The 19,797-nt window shown below is 43.4% G+C and overlaps 1 protein-coding gene across 1 annotated transcript; it reads left to right on the top strand.

Moving 5' to 3' along the window:
• The first annotated feature begins 707 nt into the window (after window positions 1-707).
• On the top strand, window positions 708-15,650 carry LOC112221899 (synaptophysin). The gene is made up of 7 exons (XM_024384315.2): window positions 708-806; window positions 2,279-2,344; window positions 11,968-12,092; window positions 12,301-12,499; window positions 12,702-12,893; window positions 13,012-13,344; window positions 13,548-15,650. Exons 1-6 carry the CDS (start codon window positions 789-791, stop codon window positions 13,312-13,314), a joined length of 903 nt encoding a protein of 300 aa, XP_024240083.1. The 5' UTR covers window positions 708-788; the 3' UTR covers window positions 13,315-13,344; window positions 13,548-15,650.
• The last annotated feature ends 4,147 nt before the right edge of the window (window positions 15,651-19,797 follow it).

Below are 19,797 nucleotides of genomic sequence, written 5' to 3'. Positions count from 1 at the left end.
GCATCTGTGTTTCCTCGTTCCCACTCCATTCTACATTTAGAAACTCCTCTTTAATTACCATGGCAACACTTGGCTTAGTCGGTGATTTTCAGGTGTTATTGTTTTTCAGAAAGGAAGATAAATAAGGACTTGCAAGCCTGGTCATGGTCAGCACCCGCTGCTTAAACTAGGCTACTGGAGATCTTTGGTTGATTTCTCACATCATGAGCAGCCAGAAAGGTGATAAAAAAAATACTGTGTTATAAAGCAGATAGAATATAATTCCATAGATGTATTAGGCACTTTTAGATCCGTTGCCTGTCATGTTGGTGTAATGTGACAATAAAACACAATGGTAGTAGGCTTAATAGTATCAAACAGTGTAAAATGGTTTACAGATGTATGAGCTCAAAACTGAAGCCCTGAAGCGTAGACTTGTTGGCAGTGCAGCTCGATTTTATTCTACAATATAATGTTGAAATGTTACACCTGCCCAGTGCCCACCTCCTAACCAACGTAGTAAAAGACGCAAGCATGCACACATTAATGTAGTCTCTCTGTTATCCCTGTGGCAATCTCTGTAGTCCCCTAGGATAATGCAGCCATATGATTGGCCAGGCGGTCGAGCTCGTCATTACTCTATGTCCAATGACTTCTCTGACGTCTTTACGCTCCAATGTCCCCGACGAGTTTGTGACGTATTACAGCTATTCCCATCTCTTTACCCTCGTCCCCCGGTGGGCTGTTCAGGATGTAACGCCTCCCTCCCCCACCCCTCTGATCCTCTTATCGACAAGCAGGCGGCCAAGATGGATGTTGTGAACCAGGTAGGGCTCTGGGATGAAAATCAACAATATCAAACATTGTTTTCATTTCATTTAAATATCTGATGAGCCATCGTTTGGCACTCCTGCAGAATGCGCACTTTGACACTGTAGCAGTTTGGGGGGAAACAATAGACCCTCATCATAACAGGAGGAGGGCGCGCTGTGATTGTAAAGCCGCGGACCGTTAGTCTGAAATGCAGTGCTTCTAGTGGTCGTCTCATGTGAACGAATTGCCGAGCACTGACCGCAAAACACCGCAATAGAGGCGTGATAGATTGCATGTGGTTTAGCCAATTTTGCACCAGCAATGGACTGGTGCAGTGGAGCGGTTGGCTCATAAATAGACCATGGTCCAAAAGTCCAAAGAATTGAACAAGATACTCTGCGCAATTATTATTATTTTGGAACAGCATTTCAAAACACGCAGACAAATAGGCTCAACACATCCAGGTTATTATTTGAGCTGACAGCTATTGGTAGTAGGACATGCAGAGATGCTCTGCACTGCACACAGCCACTGCTATTTAACTAATAGAATCGTTGACTGAATGTGTTGTGAGGGGGTTACTTGTCTCGTAGTCTATCTATTAAGCCTATGTGTTGTGTGCAGGGGAGCCTATGTCATAGGGTGGAAAGGAGACTGAAAATCAAGCGACTGATCCTATTTTGTGAATACCGCAATATAAGACGTGATGCGTCTCTAAATGTAGCAAGGTTTATAATAGGCCCATCAATTTATTAGGGGCGGCAGACCGACCGGGGGTTAAAAGTAAAATATGGCGAGGTGAGTCGATAGGCTATGGCTTCGGCGTGGCGCTCACAGACGGACACACCGCTTTCATTTGCGACTGATGGGGCGCATTCACCCGCACATGGCAAGGGTTTACAAATTATAGCAAAAACTAAGGGCCCACCCCGGTGACTTGAGCTTTTAGTTCTGTCTCAATTCCTAGTAGAGTGCTTGTCAGTCAAGCGTTGGGGAACAGAGAAACGTGTGTGATAAGCAGCTTTGTCTAATTCTAATACTGGCAGTCTATCGCTCTTCCTCCCTCTCTCGCTCTGTCTCTACTTCCCTCTCCCTCGTCTCCCCTAAACGATGTGTGCTTTGTCACCCGGCCTGTCGCGCCCCAAGTAAAACAATACAATTACTGTAGCGTACTAGCCTTTTGTGATGACCATGCGAACAAATGACAGCATGAGAAAGATTATCGTATCACCGCTCCCGAAAAATACATTGAAAATAATTGACAAGTCCAAACTCTGGGTTAACAACATATATGCTGACAATTCATGTAGGCGACAGACTACAAGCATCCAATCGATCATTCGAGTCTGTCAGATAACCTATGTGTCCTGATGCTTGATTATGCGCACGGCTTATGATTGTGAGTACTCATTCGAGTGTTTTAATTTGTAAAGAATCTAAGCTTTTCGACAAATTCTGAAGACAATGTTGATTTCTGTGTTGATAGTTGGTGGCCACCGGGCAGTTCACCATAATCAAACAGCCTTTGGGATTTATGAAAATCCTACAATGGGTAAGTTACCGTTTTCATACAATGTTTCATTATTTGGTTTATGATGGGAGTGAGCGTGTGAGATGTCAAAGTGCGCGCACGTATCCTTTCTGCGTGCATGCGTGGGTATGGAAGTCTACGGAGAGTATTACGTAGGACTATTGCATGCATAAAATCTCACTGTGATGGTTTCAACCAATACACTTAAAATCTATAAATGATAGGCTAATATATTATGCTATAGGTAGGCCCTGTTATAGTGATGCTGTGTCTTTGTACCGTGTCAGAACGTGTCCTTCTGTCACGCAGAGGTCAGAAAAAGCTACGTGAAGCTTTGTGCTCGTGACGACACACAGGCAGCGCAAGGCGGATGACACTGGCCATCCTCCCACTCCCTGCTGCTACTCGGTCACCACCGGCAAGCAGGTCTCTTGAAGCTCGATGTCGTTTCAGTTATACCATGTTACTGTAATTCGATCATGGTAACTGTTACAAATCTCTGTTCAAATCATCCAGCCCACTGTTTCTGTCTCCTCCCCTGTGGAGTTTGTTGTGTAGACCTATCTGATCCACCATATGGTTCTCACAGCACCTTAACCTTTTGACCTGTAATCTATCTGGTGACCATATTTCATGCATTTAGGTGTAGTTACTATAGTTGCTTCTTTACGAGCTGTGTAGTTGCTCACTCCTAGGTCTAATCACATAGTGTTAACTTTTATTTTTAAATACAATTTCAAGTTTTGGAAGTGGCACATAAAGATTAAATATAGGCCTACACCTAACTTAAACCTGGGGAGTAGTGGCCATTGACGTTGCTGCAGCAGCATCGCCTGAAACAGGCACTGTCCACTGTCAGGGGTTCTGAAATGTCAAATCGCAGGTTTTAATTGACCGCTCTCCATGGTGCTGAATCTGAATCTCCGCTGTAAGTGCTATTTGCTTACCTTTACAAGTCTGTTTACCTTTACAATTCTTCATGTTACAAAATCACCACAATGCTCTATATTATACACCTCGACCAGCCGTTGTATTGTGCTGCAGCATGACAATCTTTGATGGACAATTCATGATGAATCTGTGATAAAGCATTCCACAGGCCAATATCACAAAATGTACTTGGCATGCACATCAATTCTTGATGTTCTCTTTTTTTTCTTTATTCAGTAACACTGGAGGCACAGTGTGACCCCTCTGCCAAAATGTTTTGTGCCAAGGGCTAGATCTATTCTTCTATGATGATAGGCTATCTCAATTCTACAAAGAAGAGTCTCATTGAATCTCACTGAGAATAATGATGTAAAGCAGGAATTACTGTAATAATTTGGACAAAATATGAATGTACTGTGTACTATGTACTCAGTTTGTAATTAGGAACACCTCTCCAGCACTTTACACCTCTCCAGCACCGCTTCTTTCTCAACTATTTGTAATTACAGCATAAGAACTAGCACACACACACGCTAACTCAAAGACATACACGCACACACACAAACACACACACACACTGACGATACACAGCTATTACTCACCACTTACTCACACACACTGTCGCTAAACAGAACAAATCAATGTATGCCCTCATTGAGGAAGGTAAAAGTAATAACGTCGCTTCCTTCCATGTTCCATTTTGACTCACTTTGATAGAACGCCACGACAATTGGTTGATTGAAAGAATAGGATGAATATATGAGAAGACACATAGACCTACATACACAAAGCAACATCAGGTTATCATCAGAAGATACCCAAACAATGTTCTACTCTAATTCACAGCAGGACAGAATAACACAGGGCAGCAGAGACTGAGAGGACAAATCTGACAGAATGACTTTGTCTGTAGTCCTTCCCCGGGGGACTGCTAGTGCTTGAACATCACATCGCTGCTTCTCTGGGTCACATGGTTAACTAACCTCCATGGATACAGCAGCACACAGGCAGACCAGAGCATTCTACCCATTTACAAGTCACATGTAGCTCCAGGGTTGCATTACATTCATTTAAGATAGGTCTAGCTAAAATCTCGGAAACCCGGAACTAAAACCTTGCGTAATTGCATCAGATGCTTGATTATGTTCTGGGGGTAGATGTTTAGGAAAAGATACTAACAAAACTAGCAGGGTCTCCACAACCTCCTAAACAGAAATTCTCAGCCAACCAACCCCCCCCCCACCACCACCATTCTGGTTCAAATCATTGCTTGGAATCATTGCTTGAAATCCTGTCACCGCTTTCAGCACCACTGTCACCGAATCCTGACACGTCCAACTAACCAGTGAAGGAAAACCAAAGCACCGGAACTACTGTGACCTTACCATACTATATATGTTACGTAGTCTATCCACTACAGATTAGCCTGCCTATAATCATGCGTCATGTCAGTTCATTCATATGGCAATACAGTACCTGTCGGGACACACGGACCTTGCTGTTCCTGATTTTCTGCATGTGTGATGGATTTGAAGGTCACATGGGTGTTATTGGTTTGAATTATTAATCTTCTGAAAGCAGAAGTCCTAGGGTGTTGCCCTCTGTACTACAGCGAGATAAATGGACTGTCACTATAGCCTAGATTCTTCTCTGTCACTATAGCCTAGATGTGTAGTGCGGAAAATATATGTTTGTGCTTTAGGATCCTCAACCCTGTTTTGTGTTTCTTTGAGAATGAATCAATGATGAAACACGCTTATGCTTGTAATCAGCTATGTATGTATGTGTGTGTGTGTGTGTGTGTGTGTGTGTGTGTGTGTGTGTGTGTGTGTGTGTGTGTGTGTGTGTGTGTGTGTGTGTGTGTGTGTGTGTGTGTGTGTGTGTGTGTGTGTGTGAGAGAGAGAGAGATGGAGACAGCGAGTGTGTGTGTATGGGAGAGAGTATATGTGTATGTGTGCATTAGTGTGTGTGCGTGTGTATGACTCATTGCTGTTGTACTCTCTCTTGGGAGCTGTGTGCTGACGAAGCCTAGTTTTGATGGATGATGGGAGACACATTGAAATCTCCCCAAACAAACTTAAAGCTGTATAGAGAGTGGTTAACCACTGCCCCAGGTTATGTTTGTGAAAGAGGGTTATTGTGTCTTAACCTGGGATTTACAGTTTACTGCTCAATTTACAGATTTGCTTTAGTGATCCATTCAGTGCATCGTTGTACTGTAAGACCAGTTTTCATACTGTGTGGTCAATACATTGACAGAGCTGGACATCAATTGAGCTATCCATTGAATTGGTAATAATGTATCCCTCAGATCTGTAACACTCTAGCCAGTACAGATGAACAGTTCAAATGACTACCTGGACTATTTGCATTGACCCCCTTTTTTTACGCTGCTGCTACTCACTGTTTATTATCTATACATAGTCACTTTAGCCCTACCTACATGTACATATTACCTCAATTACTTTGACTAACCTGAATCCTCGCACATTGACTCAGTATTGGTACCCCCCCGTATATAGCTTCGTTATTGTTATTTTATTGTGTTATTTAAAAAAAACTCTGCACTGTTCGTTAAGGGCTTGTAAGTAAGCATTTCACGATTAGGTCGACACCTGTTATATTAGGCGCATGTGAGAAATATAATGTGATTTGATTTGAGTATTCTCTAAGTGGTTACAGGTGTTGCTCATCAAAGCTGCTGATTGTAGGAGTGTATAGTGTGATGAGTTTATATGTTAAAGCTTTGCAGACTTATTGCCTGGGCTCTCTGCCCACTCCACTGCCCCTTGCTTAGAGGAGGTGTGATTGGTTGAAGCTGTTAGTTCCATCACACTTTGGGTTCCTGCCAAACTCGGCAGCAGAAATAAGCTTGAGAGCATACAAACAGTACTTACATGTTGATGGCTATACTTGTGGTCCTACAACGTCCATTTATACTCATGTATCAATCAATATATTAACTTCAGTTATCCATTTACCCTCGTTTATTTAGGAATATCTGTGGTTTCAGTCTTGTCTGACTCAGCTATAAAATCTGATGAGCAGGTATTTATAAACGGTGCTGATTCTAACTCAGAGAGTGTGTGTACTCGTGTGTTTTTTGGGGGGGGGGTTAAATCAAATCCAATTTTATTAGTCACATGCGCCGAATACAACAGGTGTAGATCTGTAGATCTTACAGTGAAATACTTACTTACAAGCCCTTAACCAACAATGCAGTTTAATTTAATTTAATTTTTTAAAATATAAATAAGATTAAGAAATGGAATAACAGGTAATTAAATAGCAGCAGTAAAATAACAATAGCGAGACTATACACAGGGGGGTACCGGGACAGAGTCAATGTGCGGTGGCACCGGTTAGTCGAGGTAACTGAGGTAAGATGTACACGTAGGTAGAGTTATTAAAGTGACTATGCATAGATGGTAACAACAGAGAGTAGCAACAGAGTAGTAGTGTAAAGGGGGAGGCAATGCAAATAGTCTGGGCAGCCATTTGATTAGATGTTCAGGAGTCTTATAGCTTGGGGGTAGAAGCTGTTTAGAAGCCTCTTGGACCAAGACTTGGCACTCTGGTACTGCTTGCCGTGTTGTAGCAGAGAGAACAGTCTATAACTAGGATGCTGGAGTCTTTGAAAATTTTTAGGGCCTTCCTCTGACACCGCCTGGTATAGAGGTCCTGTATGGCAGGAAGCTTTGCCCCAGTGATGTACTGGGCCGTACGCACTACCCTCTGTAGTGCCTTGCAGTCGGAGGCCGACCAGTTGCCATACCATGCAGTGATGCAACTAGTCACCATGCTCTCGATGGTGCAGCTGAAGAACTTTTTGAGGATCTGAGGACCCATGCCAAATCTTTTCAGTCTCCCGAGGGAGAATAGGTTTTGTTGTGCCCTCTTCACAACTGTCTTGGTGTGCTTGGACCATGTTAATTTGTTGGTGATGTGGACACCAAGGAACTTGAAGCTCTCAACCTGCTCCTCTAGAGCCCCATCGATGAGAATGGGGGAGGGGGGGGGGGTGCCCGGTCATCTTTTTCCTGTAGTCCACAATCATCTCCTTTGTCTTGATCATGTTGAGGGAGAGGTTGTCCTGGCAGCACACAGCCATCTCTCTCACCTCTTCCATGTAGGCAGTCCCGTCATTGTCGATGATCAGGCCTACCGATGTTGTGTCATTAGCAAACTTAATGATGGTGTTGAAGTCGTGCCTGGCAGTGCAATCATAAGTGAACAAGGAGTACAGGAGGGGACTGAGCACGCACCCTTGAGGGGACCCTGTGTTGAGGATCAGCGTGGTGGATGTATTGTTACCTAACCTTACCACCTGGGGGCGGCCCGTCAGGAAGTCCAGGATCCAGTTGCAGAGGGAGGTGTTCAGTCCTAGGGTCCTTAGCTTATTAATGAGCTTTGAGGGCACTGTGGTGTTGAATGCTGAGCTGTAGTCAATGAATATCATTCTCACATAGGTGTTCCTTTTGTCCAGGTGAGAAAGGGCAGTGTGGAGTGCAATAGAGATTGCATCATCTGTGGATCTGTTAGGGCGGTAAAGCAAATTGGAGTGGGTCTAGAGTTTCTGGGATAATGGTGTTGGTGTGAGCCATGACCAGCCTTTCAAAGCACTTCATGGCTACAGACGTGAGTTCTATGGGTCGGTAGTCATTTAGGTAGATTACTATTGACTATGGTGGTCTGCTTGAAACATGTTGGTATTACAGACTCGGACAGGGAGAGTTTGAAAATGTCAGTGAAGACACTTGCCAGTTGGTCAGCGCATGCTCGCAGTACACGTCCTGGTAATCCATCTGGCCCTGCGGCCTTGTGAATGTTGACCTGTTTAAAGGTCTTACTCACATCGGCTGCGGACAGCGTGATCACACAGTCTTCCAGAACTGCTGGTGCTCTCATGCATGTTTCAGTGTTATTTGCCTCAAAGCAAGCATAGAAGAGGTTTTGCTCATCTGATATGCTCGTGTCACTGGGCAGCTCTCTGCTGCGCTTCACTTTGTAGTCTGTAATGGTTTGCAAGCCCTGCCACATCCGACAAGCGTCAGAGCCGGTGTAGTACGATTCGATCTTAGTCCTGTATTGACGCTTTGCCTGTTTGATGGTTTGTCGGAGGGCATAGTGGGATATTATCAGCTTTAATATTGTCAGATTTAATATTGCAGATAGATAGATTGTGGCTTCCATCAATATAATTGTCTGCATAACTTCCAATCCCCCATATATACAGTACCTATAAGGGCACAAGGCGAGACCCATATGCAGACACAGGAGGCAGATGGTTGAGCTCCAGTATTTATTATAACATAAGAGGTAGGCAGAAGGCAGGTCGGGTACAGGCGACAGTTCATAAACCAGGTCAGAGTCCAAACAGTACAGGGCGTTAGACAGTCTCGAGGTCAGGACAGGCTCAGTAACCAGGTCCGAGTCCAAACAGTACAGGGCGTTAGGCAGGTTTGAGGTCAGGGCAGGAAGAATGGTCGGGCAGGCGGGTTCTCTGTCAAGACAGGCAAGGGTCAAAACCAAGAGGTCTAGGAAAAACAGAGACTGGGAAAAATAGGAGCTAGGAGATAAACGCTGGTTGACTTGGCAAACAAGACTAACTGGCACAGAGAGAAAGAAAACACAGGGATAAATACACTGGGGGTGATGAGCGACACCTGGAGGGGGTGGAGACAAGCACAAGGACAGGTGAAACAGATCAGGGCGTGACAGTACCAGTCAGTTTGGACACACCTACTCATTCAAGGGTTTTTCTTCATTTTCACTATTTTATACATTGTGGAATACTAGTGAAGACATCAAAACTTTGAAATAACATATGGAATCATTTAGTAACCAAAAAAGTGTTACACAAATCAAAATATTTGAGATTTTATTTGAGGTTTTAGATTCTTCAAAGTAGCCGCCCTTTGCATTGATGACAGCTTTGCACACTCTTGACATTCTCTCAACCAGCTTCACCTGGAATGCTTTTCCAAAAGTCTTGAAGGAGGTCCCACATATGCTGAGTACTTGTTGACTGCTTTTTCTTCACTCTGTGGTCCAACTCATCCCAAACCATCTCAATTGAGTTGAAGTTGGGTGGTTGTGGAGGCCAGGTCAACTGATGCAGCACCCCAGCATGCTCCTTCTTGGTCAAATAGCGCTTACACAGCCTGTAGTTGTGTTAGGTCATTGTCCTGTTGAAAAACAAATGATAGTCCCACGAGGAGGCCCTCACCTCCTCCCTGTAGGCCGTCTCGTTGTTGTTGGTAATCAAGCCTACCACTGTAGTGTCGTACGTAAACTTGATGATTGAGTTGGAGGCGTGCATGGCCACGCAGTCATGGGTGAACAGGGAGTACAGGAGAGGGCTCAGAACACACCCTTGTGGGGCCCCAGTGTTGAGGATCAGTGGGGTGGAGATGTTGTTACCTACGCTCACCACCTGGGGGCGGCCCGTCAGGAAGTCCAGTACTCAGTTTCACAGGGCGGGGTTGAGGCCCAGGGTCTCGAGCTTGATGACCTCATGAAGTTGGTTGAGAGAATGCCAAGAGTGTGCAAAGCTGTCATCAAGATAAAGGGTGGCTACTTTGAAGAATCTCAGATATAAATATATTTTGATTTGTTTAACACTTTTTTGGTTACTACATGATTCTTTATATGTTATTTCATAGTTTTGATGTATTCACTATTATTCTACAATGTAGAAAATAGTCCAATAAACCCCCCCCAAAAAAAAACCTTTAAGTTCAATAAAGTTACCAGCCTCAAATAAATGCTTCACAGAGTTACAGACACATCTCAATATCAACTGTTCAGAAGGGACTGTGTAAATCAGGCCTTCATGGTCTAATTGCTACAAAGAAACCACTACTTAAGGACACCAATAAAAAGAAGAGACCAAAATAACATGAGCAATGGTCATTAGACTGGTGAAAATCTGTCCTTTGGTCTGATGAGTCCAAATGTGAGATTTTGGGTTCCAACAGCCGTGTCTTTGTGAGACACCGAGTAGTTGAACGGATTATCTCCACATGTGTGGTTCCCACCGTGAAGCATGGAGGAGGAGGTGTGATGGTGTGGGGGTGCTTTGCTGGTGATACTGTTAGTGATTTATTTAGAATTCACGGCACACTTAACCAGCAAGGCTACCACAGCATTCCACAGCATTCCACAGCTAACACAGCATTCTTCCATCCCATCTGCTTTGTGGTTAGTGGGACTATCATTTGTTTCAATTCAAATCAAATCACATTTTATTGGTCACATACACATGGTTAGCAGATGCTTGTTGCAATGCTTGTTGCAACCAGCAAATCAGTGTGAACAGACAAAGCATCTTAATTAACCAGGCCTTGAAGTTCTTGTTTGTTGCAGATCAAGGAAAATGATGACCATCTATGTTACTGTGAATGCTAGACTACAATCTTACAAGAGGATCATTTGGCAAACGTTGTGAATTTAGAGTAACTATGTTGAAGGATGTGGGAGAGCTAAGTAGCCTGGTGCTAGATCTGCCTGTTCTTCAAACTAAAAGTATCATCCTCTCCCCTCACACTCCTCTGCAATCATTATTAAAACCTGTTGATAAGGAGAGGAAGTGGAGGAGGTGTGACTGTGTTAGTGCTGTAGATAAAAATGAGACAAGGAAATTAGTAACGCGTACCATCTGTACCGTTTTTCATCAATAGAGAAGTGTGGATGAATCTGTGTATAATTGAAGGCTCGACGAAGCCATGTTGAAATATATTCTGAGTATTTACAGCAATGTATTCCAGAGTATGAGAGCAGGTTGGTATACAGATAGGTGCACTTGTCCGTGTGTGTGTATTTTTGCAGCTGCTCACACATGCGTCCATGACTGTGTGTGACTGTGTGTGTACAGTAGCCTTGTGCAGCGTCCTTTAGCGACAGATGGAGGAGCACCTCCGTCAGATTAATAGCCGGATTTTCCATCCAATCGGATCTGGCCTGCAGGGAAGGGAGGGTGTGGTAAAAATAGCTGGCTTTCTAATCTCCTATGTGTGAGAGTGTGTCTATGTGCACGCTCGTGTGTGTAAGAGAGTAGATAAGCGTTCACGTGCACAAGCACTGGGTTACAATACTCTACTACTGTAGTAATGTAGCCTGATGCCAAGAGTAGATCATAACTTATTTGGTACAACAGATAGTACATCCATATCAACCAAACATGTTATTTTACACTTCTTGTATTTTCTTAATACCTCAAGTGCACAACTTTAGGTGTCGGGGTAACCATGGCAACAAGTGTAGCTCTGTAACCTGGCAATATAGCCACATTGATTTGCACTCTGGGTGCCTTTGTAAACAGCCTGCTGTGATTGGTGGAACATTGGAGTGCAGAAGACACAGCAGGTGGTGAAACCACAGTGTCAGCTTCTTCAGTAACAGTAGACCTTTAGCGGGGGTTGCCATTATACTGCATGGACTTTCCTTTCATCAACACCTATTTCAGACCAAACTAGGGTTATGCTAATTCCTAGACAGAGCACAATCTCCAAAGACTCATTCCAGTATAAGTGCAATTTAATAGATGTATTTTGCTTCTCCCCACATGTCTCATCCTTACAACCCTATTTTTTCCCCCCATTCCTTTGATCTCACTACTAAATTGTTCAGCCCCTTCTCTTTCACTTTCCTTTAACTTCGACGTCCTGTCTCTAACTCTTCTCATCTTCTCTTCCCCCCTCTGTATCTTTCAGATTTTTGCTATCTTTGCTTTCTCGACATGCGGCAGCTACTCTGGCATGTTCAAGATGAGTGTGGAGTGTAAAAACCGGTCAGAGAGTGACCTGAGCATTGAGGTGGAGTTTGAGTATCCATTCAGGTCAGTAAGCCTAATCAGTCACACGTAGCCCCCTGAACCTGCACAAATATGGTTTGTCTGTCATTTTTACAGTACCTCTGGGCTGCAAACGTCATGGATGGAATATTCATCTATATTAAACTGTATTAACCCAATTTGACATCTCTCTTCCTCTCTCTCGCTCTGATTCCCATCTTCTCTGTCTTTCTCTGTCCCTTGTCCTTGCCAGGCTACATCAGGTGTACTTCGATGCCCCAACCTGTAAGGGGGAAAGCCCTGAGCGTCTGTTCCTGATCGGAGACTACTCCTCCTCAGCTGAGTTCTTTGTCACCGTCGGTGTCTTCTCCTTCCTCTACTCCATGGCAGCCCTTTCTGTGTATGTTTTCATTCTGGAGAAATACCGTGAAGGCTGCAAGGGAGCCCAGATTGTGAGTTTGTCTTTCGATCTTCTTGTATCTAGTAGGCATCTTCCAAACCATATTCCAGTACCTCTGCTACTATTATTAATATTATAGTAATGATAATGACGTTAATGATGATGACAATGATGAGATTGATTACATTTCTGTTGAGGATTTGAGATTGATGATGATGCATGCGTCTCATGATTTATAACTTGATGCTCCTCAGGACTTCGTTGTGACGTCTGTGTTCACCTTCTTCTGGCTGGTCGCTTCTTCTGCCTGGGCTAAAGGTTTGTCGGATGTGAAGGCAGCCACCGACCCAGACAAGGTCCTCTTACTGATTGAGGCATGCGACGAGCCGGAGAACCGCTGCCGTGAAGTCCACGACCCTGTCGTTTCTGGTCTCAACACATCTGTGGTAAGTTTTTCAGGATTGGTTTATTTAGTAAAAGTGCTGACTGCTGAAGATATGACAGAAAAAACCTGTACTACTACATATTGACTTCTTCTTCTTCTTTTTTCAATTCATCCCCCAGGCGTTTGGCTTCCTGAACCTGATCCTGTGGGGAGGAAACCTGTGGTTCGTGTTCAAAGAGACCGGCTGGATGGCAGCCTTCGGAGGCACGTATGCACCTTCCCAGGAGAAGGCGCCTGCTCCAGAGTCCTTTGGTCAGGAAGGCTATGGGCAAGAGGGCTACGCACAACAGGGGGACGCCTATGCCGGCACCCAGGGAGGTTACCAGCCTGACTATGGCCAGGGCGGATACACAGAGGGAGGCGGAGACTATCAGCAGGGGGGATACGAACAGCAGCCCACCTCCTTTGCCAATCAGATGTGAGCTGGTCCACCCTACAGCATCTGGAAGCTGGTGAGTGTCAGTACATATGTTGGAGCAACACTGAGAATACCGAGGTAATCGACTGAGAAACACTGTATTAATGTTACTCTTCCAAAGGGAATACAGACTATGTGGCTTTATGTATACATTAGCTGTAATTTCTCTCTCTCTCTCTCTCTCTCTCTCTCTCTCTCTCTCTCTCTGTCTCTCTCTCTCGCTCTCTCTCTCTCCAGGGCCACCCTGTAATTTGGGAGTGTGGTGCCTGACCACCATCCACAATTCCCCACTCCTCTGTTTGTCTGTTTGTGCATCTGTGAGTTGACAAGAGGAGGGAGGGATGGAAGACGGTGGGGTCTTGGGAGGGGAATTTAGCAACACCGTGTCCGTCTGGGTTATTTTGGTGAGCGGGAAATGGGTCCTTACAGTAACATACTGTTTGTTCTGTTGATGTATTTAACTGTAGAAGACAACAGGGGGTTTTCCATTTGGTCATATGAGGAAAAACTTGAATACAATATACAAAAAACTACAAAGATCAATCTTATAAGGGAATAACACTTAAATGGACAATAATGGTAGTAGTATTTAAGAATGTAATTGTCTGTGCTGTGTAAATATCAACATATTAATATATAAATATATGTACACAGTTGAAAAATTGTGCACTCCATATTAGTTGTTATACAACAAATGTAGAGCGCAGAGTTATTCAATTGTATTTATTTCAGTTCTGTTTAGGTCACATAGTTCTACCCTCATCGTGCTCTAATATTTATGTTGTGTGTTTATTTTATTTCCCAATATTCGTTTGTATTTCTCATTTTGATGTTTTTGTTTATTCATTTTCAGAATAGAGTTACCTCTTTTCTATTTTCTCATTGCGCTTTTTTATTTGTTCAACATTACTGAGTGAGTTTGTGACTGTGACAGCAGTGGAGAGGTGTTAGCAGTGATGTATGTGTTTAACATAGGTTACATTCATTACAACTTGTGTTCATTGCCGTTTTATGTTTTTCCATCAAAATATTTCTCAAGCAATGATTTTATGTTTGTTCCAGAGAATCTCTTAAAAGCTGTAAAAAGTCAAAAATGCATCTAGGATAATGAAAAAGTAGTTAGCACGGTAGCACTTGGTATTTTGCTAATATTATGCTGTTCCTAAAAACTGCTGTACGTAGTGTTCTATCAGCACTCTTATTTAGAGATGATTTGAGGTTGTGAATCAGGGAAGACAACTGATGTTGAGGGGCATCACTTTTTTATTTGGATTGTAATGTAGTTTAGAAATTGGCATCTGAAGAATTTGGTCCAGAACCCATTCCTGTTTTAATATAGTCTAGGGATGAGTCATCAGACAGAGTTAGTCATCATGTTTAATCACCATTTATATTGCTCGTCTGATCATAACGCATGCAAATATTTACACAGAAAAAAAATCAGTATGGCACAATTTGCGCCGTTTTCAAGACCATACACAAGCCATAGGAAATAATGATAGTACTTTTAACATATTAATATAGCCAACTGAGGTGTTCTGAACAGTATCTTATTTCCATGTAAAAACATAAATCCTGCATCCCCCACAACACCCCTTTACTCTCAAAACAAAGGAGGTTTTGCATGTCTGACTCTTGGACTAAAAGCAGCCTGGAACAAAAGTGAAGGGGGAAAGGCAAGTGGCATATAAGTGTTAGAGCATATTAAGTAATATAATGTACGTTTGGCTCATCATAAGGTGACAGCACAGAGCAGCTCCGATATATTTCACACAAATCACACAGAGTATATATGCTACAATAATCAGGTTGGCCTACCCGCTGTACTGCCAATCCTCTGTTTGGATAGAAGAAAAACTGTATTGCCAAATGATAACAGGACAGGTGCGTATTGAGCGATAGATTTTGCTTCCACAGTTATCATCACAATGGAAACTGATATTGTTTTTCATTCATATTTTTCCGTTATGCAGTTTTGGATGGATTCATTTTTTTGTATCATTTCTTTCTTTATCAGGCGGTGTAGAGACACCTGACTTTCTATCTCTTCCTCTGTGTTCTCTCTCTCTTTCTATCTCTCTCTTTCCATCGCTCTCTCTTTTTTCTCTCTCTCTCTGTAGTTCTTATAAATATGCTCAATGAAATACATATACTCTGTTGTTAGTGGTGAATGATGTCTTGTGATACTCTTTACGCCTTTGGATAGTGCTGTGTTTATTGTGTATGATGTATTCTTATTAGTATTTATGATCATGACTATGACAATATATCCATTGTATTCTTATTCTATGGAATCCATGTGAAACAAAATCAAATAAACTTGAAATTATTCTGTTGAAGGTTAAATGCCTTGTCTATGTCTCTAATCTTAGCGATCATATGTAATTGTTTATGCTGTGCTATGTTAATTTTTTATTCATTTTTGTTGAACCTTTAGGCAAGTCAGTTAAAGAACAAATTCTTATTCACAATGACCGCCAACCAAAAGGCAAAATGCCTCCTGCGGGAACGCGGGCTGGGATTAAAAATGAAATATATATATAAATATAGGACAAAACACACATCACAACAAGTGAGACAACACAACACTACATAAAGAGAGACCTTAGAAAACAACATAGCAAGGCAGCAACACATGACAACACAGCATGGTAGCAACACAACATGACAACAGCATGGTAGCAACACAACATGGTAGCAGCACAAAACATGGTACAGACATTATGGGGCACAGACAGCACAAAAGGCAAGAAGGTAGAGACAACAATACATCACGCAAAGCAGTCACAACTGTCAGTAAGAGTGTCCATGATTGAGTCTTTGAATGAAGTGATTGAGATAAAACTGTCCAGTTTGAGTGTCTGTTGCAGCTCGTTCCAGTCGCTAGCTGTAGTGAACTGAAAAGAGGAGCAACCTAGGGATGTGTGTGCATTGGGGACCTTTAACAGAATGTGACTGGCAGAAAGGGTGTTGTATGTGGAGGATGAGGGCTGCAGTAGATATCTCAGAAAGGAGAGAGTGAGGCCTAAGAGGGTTTCATAAATAATCATCAACCAGTGGGTTTTGCAACAGGTATACAGAGACGACCAGTTTACAGAGGAGTATAGAGTGCAGTGTCCTATAAGGAGCATTGGTGGCAAATCTGATGGCCAAATGGTAAAGATCATCTAGCCTCTCGAGAGCATCTTTACCTGCCGATCTATAAATTATGACTCCGTAATCTAGCATGGGTAGGATGGTCATCTGAATCAGGGTTAGTTTGGCAGCTGGGGTGAAAGAGGAGTGACTACAAGAGGAAACCAAGTCTAGATTTAACTTTAGCCTGCAGCTTTGATATGCGTTGAGAGAAGGACAGTGTACCGTCTAGCCATACTCCCAAGTATTTGTATGTGGTGACTACGTCAAGCTCTAAACCCTCAAAAGGTAGTAATCACACCTGTGGGGAGAGGAGCATTCTTCTTACCAAACCACACAACCTTTGTTTTGGAGGTGTTCAGAACAAGGTTAAGGGCAGAGAAAGCTTGTTGGACACTAAAAAAGCTTTGTTGTAGACAATAATGGTATTAGAGTCGGGTTTGGCCACGCAGTCGTGGGTGAACAGGGAGTACAGGAGGGGACTAAGTACACACCCCTGAGGGGCCCCAGTGTTAAGGATCAGCGTGGCAGATATGTTGTTGCCTACTCTTACTACCTGGGGGCAGACTGTCGGGAAGTCCAAGATCCAGTTGTAGATGGAGGTGTTTAGTCCCAGAGTCCTTAGCTTAGTGATGAGCTTCGTGGGCACTATGATTGTTGAATGTTGATCTGTAGTCAATGAACAGCATTCTCACATAGGTGTTCCTTTTGCCCAGGTAATAATTTTACCTTCGCTTCCTTGGGCACAGGGACTATGCTGGTCTGCTTGAAACATGTAGGTATTACAGACTCGGTCAGGGAGAGGTTGAAAATGTCAGTGAAGACACTTGACAGTTGGTCCGCGCATTCTTTGAGTACACGTCCTGGTAATCAGTCTGGCCCAGCGGCTTTGTGAATGTTGACCTGTTTAAAGGCTTTGTTCACATCGGCTACCGAGAGCGTTATCACACAGTCATCCAGAACAGCTGGTGCTCTTGTGCATGATTCAGTGTTGCTTGCCTCGAAGTGAGCATAAAAGGCGTTTAGCTTGCCTGGTTGGCTCGCGTCACTGGGCAGCTCGTGTCTGGGTTTCGCTTTGTAATCCGTAATGGTTTTCAAGCCCTGCCACATACGACGAGCGTCAGAGCCGGTGTAGTAGGATTACATCTTAATCCTGTATTGACACTTTTCTTGTTTGATGGTCCGTCTGAGGGTATAGCGGGATTTCTTATAAGCATCCGGATTAGTCTCCCGCTCCTTGAAAGCGGCAGCTCTAGCCTTTAGCTCGATGCGGATGTTTCCTCTAAACCATGGCTTCTGGTTGGGATATGTACGTACGGTCACTGTGGGGACGACCTCGTCAATGCACTTATTAATGAAGCCGATGACTGAGGTGGTGCACTCCTAAATGCCATTGGATGAATCCCGGAACATTTTCCAGTCTGTGCTAGCAAAACAGTGCTGTAGTGAAGCATCCGTGTAATCTGACCACTTCCATATTGAGCGAGTCACTGGTTCTTCCTACTTTAGTTTTTGCTGGTAAGCAGGAATCAGGAGGATAGAATTATGGTCAGATTTGCCAAATGGAGGGTGGGGGAGAGCATTGTATGTATCTCTATGTGTGGAGTAAAAGTGGTCTAGGATTTTCTTTCCTCTGGTTGCACATGTGACATGCTGGTAAAAATGTGGTAAAACTGATTTAAGTTTGCCTGCATTCAAGTCCCCGGCCACTAGGAGTGCAGCATCTGGGTGAGCATTTTCTTCTTTGCTTATGGCTTTATAGAGTTGGTTGAGAGCGGTCTTAGTGCCAGCTTCGTTCTGTGGTGGTAAATAGACGGCTACGAATAATATCGATGAGAACTCTCTTGGTAGATAGTGTGGTCTACAGCTTATCATAAGGTACTCTACCTCAGGCGAGCAATACCTCGCACCAGCTGTTATTGACAAATAGACACACAACCCCACCCCTCGTCTTACCAGACGTAGTTTCTCTGTTCTGCCGGTGCATGGAAAATCCCGCCAGCTCTATATTAGCCGTATCGTCGTTCAGCCATGTCTCGGTGAAACATAAGATATTACAGTTTTTAATGTCCCATTGGTAGGATAATCTTAATCGTAGGTCATCAATTTTATTTTCCAATGATTGCACGCTAGCAAGAAGAACGGATGGCAGTGGGAGTTTACTCACTTGCCTACAGATTCTCAGAAGGCAGCCAGATCTGTGACCCCTTTTCCTGCATCTTTTCTTCAAGCAAATGGCGGGGATCTGGGCCTGTTCCAGTGAAAGCAGTATATCCTTCTAGTTGGACTCGTTAAAGGAAAAAGTTTCTTCCAGTCCGCGGTGAGTAATTGCTGTTCTGATGTCCAGAAGTTATTTTGGGTCACAAGTGATGGTAGCAGCAACATTATGTACAAAATAAGTCAAAAAACAAGTTACACAAAACTAAAAAAAACTAACAAAATAGCACCATTGGTTGAGAGAATGTAAAACGTCAGCCATGTTCTTCGGCACCATTCAAATCTAGCAGTTAGTATCAGCTTGATCTTAAATAAAGGACAAACCGTGACTGCCTTCCAAGCAATGGGAACCTCCCCAGAAAGGAAAGACAGGTTAAAAAGGTTGGAGATAAGCTTGGCGATGATAGGGGCAGCAACCTTAAATAAGAAAGGGTCTAAACCATCGACCCAGATGCTTTTTTGAGTTCAAATTTCAGGAGCTCCTTTAGCACCTCAGACTCAGTGACTGCCTGCAGGGAGAATTTTTGTAGGCCCAGGGGAAAAAGTGGGAGAAGCATCTGGGATAGTCACATTAGAAGGGGTGGAGGATGTGGAAATGTTGGACAGGCAAGGAGGCATTGCTGAGTCAAATGGGAATCCTGACTTAATGAAGTGGTGATTAAAGAGCTCAGCCATGTGCTTCTTGTCAGTAACAACCACATCATCAACATTAAGGGACATGGGCAGCTGTGAGGAGGAGGGTTTATTCTCCAGGTTTATTCTCCAACCGTTTTCCAGAACTTCTAGGGGTTAGACCCACAGAGAGAGAACTGCTCCTTAAAGTAACTAACTTCAGCCTGAGTGCACTTATTTCTCATTTGCCTGAACGAGAGCCAGTCAGCCTGAGTGTACGTATGCCAAGCTTTTCGCCAAATACAATTCTTGAGGTGGAGTAACTCTGCAAGAACACGGTCATACCAGGGGCTGAAACTGTTTTTAATCCTAATTTTCTTTATGGGGGCGTGTTTGTTAACATAACACTGAATATATAAAAAAAGAAGGTCCAAGCGTCTTCAACAGAGGGGATAAAGCTGATTCTATTCTGAACACAGGCTGTAAAACAGTGCATGTGTGCTGGAGGCGGGTGAAAGCTCGG

This window comes from Oncorhynchus tshawytscha, linkage group LG22 (genome assembly GCF_018296145.1).
Source record: "Oncorhynchus tshawytscha isolate Ot180627B linkage group LG22, Otsh_v2.0, whole genome shotgun sequence".
In the NCBI taxonomy this organism is placed as follows: Eukaryota; Metazoa; Chordata; class Actinopteri; order Salmoniformes; family Salmonidae; genus Oncorhynchus; species Oncorhynchus tshawytscha.
This window is presented reverse-complemented; position numbering and strand designations above follow the sequence as displayed.